The sequence below is a fragment of the Varanus komodoensis genome, unplaced genomic scaffold (assembly GCF_004798865.1).
Source record: "Varanus komodoensis strain SLA01 unplaced genomic scaffold, ASM479886v1 scaffold2, whole genome shotgun sequence".
NCBI classification, from domain to species: domain Eukaryota; kingdom Metazoa; phylum Chordata; class Lepidosauria; order Squamata; family Varanidae; genus Varanus; species Varanus komodoensis.
Genome location: NW_025335568.1, coordinates 40,132,333 through 40,139,470, shown reverse-complemented (window position 1 = coordinate 40,139,470; position 7,138 = coordinate 40,132,333). Strand labels below are relative to the sequence as shown.

The 7,138-nt window shown below is 44.6% G+C and overlaps 1 protein-coding gene across 3 annotated transcripts in view; it reads right to left on the bottom strand.

Moving 5' to 3' along the window:
• Positions 1-6,783, bottom strand: part of TMTC4 (transmembrane O-mannosyltransferase targeting cadherins 4) — a 63,957-nt gene extending 57,174 nt beyond the window's left edge. For all 3 annotated transcript variants that reach the window (XR_006414547.1, XM_044428543.1, XM_044428544.1), the window contains exons 1-2: positions 6,689-6,783; positions 2,007-2,222 (exon numbers count right to left, since the gene is read on the bottom strand). Coding sequence is in view for 2 of the 3 variants with exons in the window: in XM_044428543.1 (XP_044284478.1) it covers positions 2,007-2,168 (162 nt within the window). In the remaining variant the exon portion in view is untranslated. The remainder of the gene's footprint in view (positions 1-2,006; positions 2,223-6,688) is intronic.
• Between the last annotated feature and the right edge of the window lie 355 nt (positions 6,784-7,138).

Sequence of the window (7,138 nt, the reverse complement as noted above, 5' to 3'; positions counted from 1 at the left end):
AGGGACAGTTGTGGAGGAAGAGCCCATGAACCTACTTGCTGCCTTCTAGACGCAGTGGAGCATTGGCCGTGCTCCTTGTGATTGGTATGGGTAGTACTCCACCACACCTGGAAAGCAGCAGGTTGGGCAAGGCTGTTAGGAAGAGTAATTCTGCGAATGGGCACTAGCCATGACAGCTGTAAGTAACTTTCTGCTTTATGGGCAGTATGCCTCTAACTTAAGGTTTCTAGAGAGCAAAACAGCAGGAGCAACTATTGCTTCTTGATCCTGCCTGTAGGCTTCTCTAGGGGGAAAAGATGCTCCTGCCATGCAGATCTCTGGTCTGATGCAGCAGGGTTTTTCCTGTGCTAGTACCATGGCCAGGCCTACCATGGCAGAGAGAAGCAGTCACTTCGGGGACAAGGGCTGGGACAGCAGCACCAACAAATCGATGCAGGACTAAGCTGTGGGCCATGACGCTTGCCTTGCATGCCCTAAGAGAGTCTACTTTCCTCAAATGTGGTAAAGGAAGTTGTGCCACTGTGGCTATCAAAAAGAAATTCAGCTGCAAATCCACTTGAATTTTTCACATGAAAGGGAAGGAGAAACAGCTTGTCCTTTGCCTCACGCTTAATTTGATATACAAGTTCTGGAACTGGTAATGTTTCAGGGAAATCAGCCCCTGCTCCATCAGACTGGTTGCCCTCAGTGGGTCTTTCCCTCTGAGTGGCCCCACTTTCTTCCTCAGCACTGCCACTGTTGTTATGTTCCATCAGATTATCGTCAACCAATAGCAACCCTATGAATGAAAGCCCTCCAAAATATCCTGTCCATGACAGTCCCATTCGGCTCTTCCTGCGTTCCACACTGTGGCCTCCGTTATGGAGGCAATCCATCTCATAGTTGGTCTTCCTTGTCTTCTTCGGCCTTCTTCTGCCTAGCATGTGTGCCTTCTCCAGTGAGTCTTGCCATCTCATGATGTTTTCAAATACGATAGCCTCAGTTTTGTCATTTTTGTTTCTAGGGAAAGCTCTGGCTTGATCTAGGACCCACTTGTTCATCTGGCCCAATGTGATCTAGGCCTCCATTTCTGTCTTCCTGTCAGTCCAGGGTATTCACGACAATCTTTTCCAGCACTTATTTTAAATGCATCCATTTTCCTCCTGTCAGCTTTCTTCACTATCATGCTTTCACATCCATACATGGTGATTGGGAATACAATAGCGTGAAAGATCTTGGCCTTGGTCTCCAGTGAAACATCCTTGATTATCTTTTCTAGTTCCTTCATTGCTTAATAGTGAGATATTCTTTATTTTCCTATTTAAAGCATTTCTATACCATCTGAGTAGCGTAATGGTCTCAAAACGGTTTACACAACCGTCTACATATTACTAGTTGTAGTTTCTTGTAACTTGTTTCAATATGGAATAGATCATTTCAACAAATGCATGTATTCTTTCTTTAGAAAGGGCAATGCTTGTGTTTTTATCCTTATAATCCATCCAAGTATTTGGAAATGCACAGCAATATGGTTAGCTGACTATCTTTCTCATTTTTTCTAGCTTTTTTTAATACAACTGAATTCCTCAGGAATTGAAGAAGATTAAGCAACCTATTTGAGGTCAGCATGCAGCACAACTTTAAGGATGCTTTACACATTATGCTACAAATTTACATTTGCCAATGTTAAAATATAGCCATCCCAGGCATTCCTTGTGTGCAACAGAGGTCTGGACTTCTACACACATTTTTGTTCAGTTCCAGGTCAGTCCAATCACTATTGTACTAGTTCTGAAACTTTTTAGATATGTTCCGTATTAGTTAACACTTAATTTCCCTCATTATTTGGGGATCTCTTTTACTGAAATATAAACAAGTTTCAGCCAATTCAGTAAACAATTAAATACTTGCACCCATGCTAAAAGCCCTACCTCCCTGTCCGATTGCCGCAAAAGATTAGCGCTTACCATAGATGACCACACAACTATTTACAAAAGAGCCAAAATCCACGACAGAGAGCCACTAACCTTATTATTGATGATAGCTTCAGAGTCATCGAAGACGAAATCGCCATCATAGCTATTCACAAAGCAGATAAGGGAAAGGAGTCCCACAACAGTTTTAGCCCAGTATACCGGAAGGGACAATAGTGGTAGATCATGGTCCAGGTTAGTTTCTGCCTGCGCCATCCTGTATGATGCTTGTCCAAAATGTGGAGTGCCAACATTATGCTGGTTGCAAATCTAAAAAGAAGTGTGATGCATATTTATAAACAACTAAATCAGCTGTACAAAAATATTTATGTTATTCAAATATACACCTATAAAAGGAATGAAATGTGGAGCTTTGTCTGGCCAGGGTCCTACTAAGCTTCTGCTTGCTAATGCAGTATTCAACATCCATGGTCATTGACTAAACAAGGCTACATATCAGTTGCTTTGGGCATATCTGACAGCTGTCAACTTGTAGACCATCAAAAGCAAAGTGATGAAGGTACATCTCTCCCTAGGTGTGATCCTTTAGTATTTTAATATTGCCCTCACAGTTCCACACTCTCTCCAGCTTCTAGGTACTCTGGAAAAGAGATCTATGTTCTTGTGAGCATTCTCTTTTGACAGCCATCAAGACAAAACTCTTTTCTTCCAACTTATGTAGAAAATTTGAGCATGGCGGGGGGAACAGTGAAATCTGCAGCTACAAACTCTGCATTTATTTCCCTGCCTAGAAATAATGCTCAAAATTGCTATATATGTTGGATGAAAAGAACTCTTTCTTCCAATCTACCAAGGTTTCCCTGCTACATGTAGATATGTTGTTTAAATATCTTTACCACTGAGAAAAGACATTATAACAAAGTAGCTTCCCATGACATTACTTTCTGCTTTATGTTACTTTGCAAATAATTGTACTCCCCAAAAGTATGGAATCTTTGGAACTCAAATGGACTGGTTCACACATAACGACATGCCAGTTTACATGACATGATACTCCATCGTGGGTTAATAAGCCCACAGGGAGCTGTGGTGCATGCTGGACACCATTATGAGTATGCAAGCCCAGATGGGGGTTGCCATGGCTTGTCATGTCATCAAAACCAGCGCAGCAGGGGTTACTGGTGGTTGAACAATCTTGGCATAGCCCTAAAACAAACCAAGGGTAAATAAAAGTTGTTTAATCCTCTAGTAACAATAGCTGCCCAAGTCTGGGTGTCATGGCAAATGGTAATTGGTACCAATTCCTGGTAACTGACTATTACTATAGTTGTTAAATGGATTTAGGCCTTAATTCTGTACACATGAGAGTAGTTTCAATTTAGAGCCATTAAATTTTAGTCAGAATAGACATATGCAAGATAATATTGTTAAAGGGTTTTTTTTAAGATTTTGGAATTGCAATTATTTTTTTCTTGGAGTCCTGTAATGGCCAAGGGCTAAACAATGTAAACTAACTTGCTCTGCAGAGCCCATATGGAACCCCAAGAGCCCTATGCTGTTGAAAGGAATTCTTTTTCCTCTTTCCATCCAAGCAAGCACAACAACCAAATGCACCACCAATCACAGAACAAAAAACACAGACTCCTCCATTCTAGCTAATCCACTGAACTTATGCTTCTTTGTCCTTTCTCCTTTTTTTCCAACATGAAAAACCCCATTGTCTGCCAGAGATATCCACTAATTATAAGCTTCGAGCAATTGAATAATGCAAAATGCAGTTCCTGCTTCTATAGCAGCATTGCTCCAACTATGGGAATAAAAGTTCTTAAGAATGCAACCTGTCTGCAGGGCTGCAATGCTCCTGTGCAGCCAGTTTTGTTAACAGTAGTGACAGTAACAAACTCTGAGCCAAAAGAAACATTACATTAGGTCAGTATTTAGCAGTTAATCCCACACTTTTAAAATTGTCACTCTAAAGCAGGTGCAAGGGAGCTGATCCAGATCTGAAAAACCCGCTTTACCACACACTAGTGTTTGAATCTGGATCAGGCCCTCTAAACTTACTCTAGAGTAAAAATGAGAAACAAGACATGGCTGCTGGATAAACATTTAAGGTAATGTCTGTTTTGGCCAGTTTTTCAATTAAAGACTCAAGAAGCTATATAGATCATGGCCATGGATATCTAAGATCTCCTGTCTACTGATGTCCATCAATGCAACAGATAGAGAGGAATCTGACCTCAGCACAGGTAACATGAGAGGAGGAAAGAGGTGCAACTGTATAAGAAATCCACAGAAAGGTGGTTTTTTTTTTCCACTACAGGGAGGCTTTAAGGACAGGTGACCTTAAGAATCACTTGCATCCTCCCAAAAATTCCTTATTAGTACAATGGCCTCATTAGGCTGAGTCAGAGATAGTCACATTCTCTTCTTCAGGCAAGAGGATACAAAACGTGGGAGAACCATTGTGTAGATGACATGTGCTCACACCAAATTCAGTCCAAAATAATTTAATGGTGCAATGTACAACCCTAATGCAAGAAGTGAAAGTTTTGTTAGCAATGCCTAATCGGCCTCCTAGATTTTACAGTTATAGTAGCCTACCGGTCAACATTTGTCAAGAATGGGGAAAACTGTTTGTCACTAACCACATCAATGATCAGTGAGCATCACTTTATGTATTAAGGAACTCCCTTATCTCATTAATTACTGAAGTCTGAAATTGTATCCTATGTACAGTGAGACAGGGAAACAAGGCCTACAACTGCCTGACTTGACTTGCATAGGATTGTGCCCTACAGGTATTGCTGGTATGATAGACTAATCCTGTCGGCAGAATATTTTCTAAAATGTGTCTTCTGCACATAATTGCTTATAGCCTGCAGCCTACTTTCTCGCACAACAAGCAATATGCAACAGCTTCGAACAAGTTGCCCCTTTCTGCCTACTATATTCTGAATACAGTTTGTGCTCATAGAGTACAAATAATCTTTTTTCCTCTCTCTCTAGACATTTAGAGGTCTCCAACTCTGCCTCCAGACTCAATGCATGACTATACCACAGAAGCGATTTTCTTTCCTATTTTGTTATCTCTGCTATCACTATGCAGCGAAAAGAGGATTCTACATTTTGTTTTCTATCTTCAAAAACTAGAGAGAGAGAGATGCTCAGCTTATAAAAGATGTCAGGTTCTCCCTTCTAAAAGCAAAAAGCTCACTGGAAACCCAAGCAGGACTAACGTGTGGTGCAGATATTAATTCAGTCCAGAACTGGGCCCTTGTTAATATAGCAATGTCCCCTATAGTAATACCTATAAAAATACATGAAGTGGCATAAAACAGTGAGCAGGCATTATGGTAATATCCCAATTCCCTAATGCCTTAAGTCTAACATACTAGACAAAAAAGGCAAAAATCAATTGGAAATAATTGCCCAAAAATTCAGAAAAGGGGTTCAGAGAAGGCTTTCCAACTATTGTGTCCCAGGAGATAAAGCTGTCTTCCTCCACCCACTTCAGATCCCTGAAAAAGTGCAGCATCTTCCAAAACCAAGGGGCAGAAAGATATTTATAAACAAATATAATGCAATATTCTGTCCACTTTTTTTCTAAGTTCTGAAGTTCTCCAGAGCAGCTGATGCACACATATAATTTTGCAAATTTGCTTAAACAATGTGTGTCATAATGTACAACCTGGATGAAAGAATCCTCCGGGCGGTGCATTCCTAGAAGCCAGTCCTGCCGAATTCTAAGTGACCAAAGTGCAATTTTATATCTATGAAGTAAGCCACCACTGACTTCAATTAGGCTTCTGAAAAATGCACAAGATTGCTGCCTGTCTAGTGGCTCCTGCTGTCTTTGTTCACTAGCTTTGGCAGGGCACTGATAATGCCTTGCACTCCTGGTGCGTCACTCAAAGCTCAGAAAAGATCATTTAAATGATCTTTTTTCTCCTCCTGTAACCTGGGAAGAAAGATGGAAGCCCCGCTGGAAAGGTTTTGCCAGCCAGCGGTTTCCAATATGTGGCAGAGGATCAAAACCTTGGCAGATCCCCATAAAGACTTTATTTCGCTTTTTCTTTAAAACAAGACATTAAAAAACCCGAGGTCTTGTGTTTTCCCCAGCAAGAAAACAATCGTTCCTTTAAAGGAACGAAAACAAGCATCGTGCCTGCACACAAAAGCCCAGATGAGGCTCGGGGTCCAACTGCCTCCCCGGATCTATTCTAAGTGGCTCGACCCAGTGCATTGTCCACTATAGCAGCATCGTTAGAAGGCGCACTCGCTGATCCGCGACATGCTTACTCGGAAGTAAGTCTCACTTAAGTTGAGGGGGTCTTATTTCCTCACCAGCGTGCCTGCCACCTCCTTTCCCCCAGAGTAAGACCCGTCGGGTAGCAGAGCAGGTGAGGCGCTCCTCAGGACTGAGCTGCGACCTGAAAACATTCCGAGGATCGGGGCAGGAGACGACAGGCAACGCCACCGGCAAGGGGGACAGGGAGTTGGGATGGGTAGGAGTAAGTACGTAAAAAGTGGATCTGGGCTGGATCCGGGCCTTCCCGCTTCAACGGACCCCCTTTTGTTGTGTGTCGTACGCTTCCTTTTGTCTTGGGGGGTGTGTTCTTTAGGTGGGTGCGAACGGAGAGCCTCTCCCTGCCGCAGAGAGCGATCCCGGGAGCCCAGGAGCCAGCCCCGCCGAGGGGACCCCTGCGATCCGCCGCCGCCAGCCCTCGCCTCTTGGCCCCTTCGGCCCCCGTCGCGCTCCCCACGGGCTTTACCTGAAGCTAGAAGGAGCCCGCGCGGCATCTCCCACCCGAGCGCGGAACTCTGCCCGCTCTCCTGCTGAAGCCGCGGCGGGGCCGCGAGAGGCGATGGGCGGGCCGAGGGAGGGGCGCCGCCCGCCTGGCTTTTGCGCTCCTGCAAGCGTCCGCCGAGCCAATTGGCTCGCCCGCTCCCTCGTCCTCCTCTCGGCCCCTCCGAAGTCTCAGGCCCAGCTCATTGGCGAGGTAGCCGTGACGTCTGCGAGGCGGAGCAGAGCGGGACGGCGGCGGCGGCCCGAGGCGAGCTTCAGCCGAAGCGGCGCTGAGCCGAGCTTGCTGGGTCGGCTCGCGGAGAGCGTGGAGCTGGCCATCCTCCCGCCCGAGCCGGAGTCGTGCTGGCTTGCACAGCCTTGGCGATCCCGGGCACGCGCCAACGGGGGACCAGTCGAGTTCCATGGCGCCCAGTCC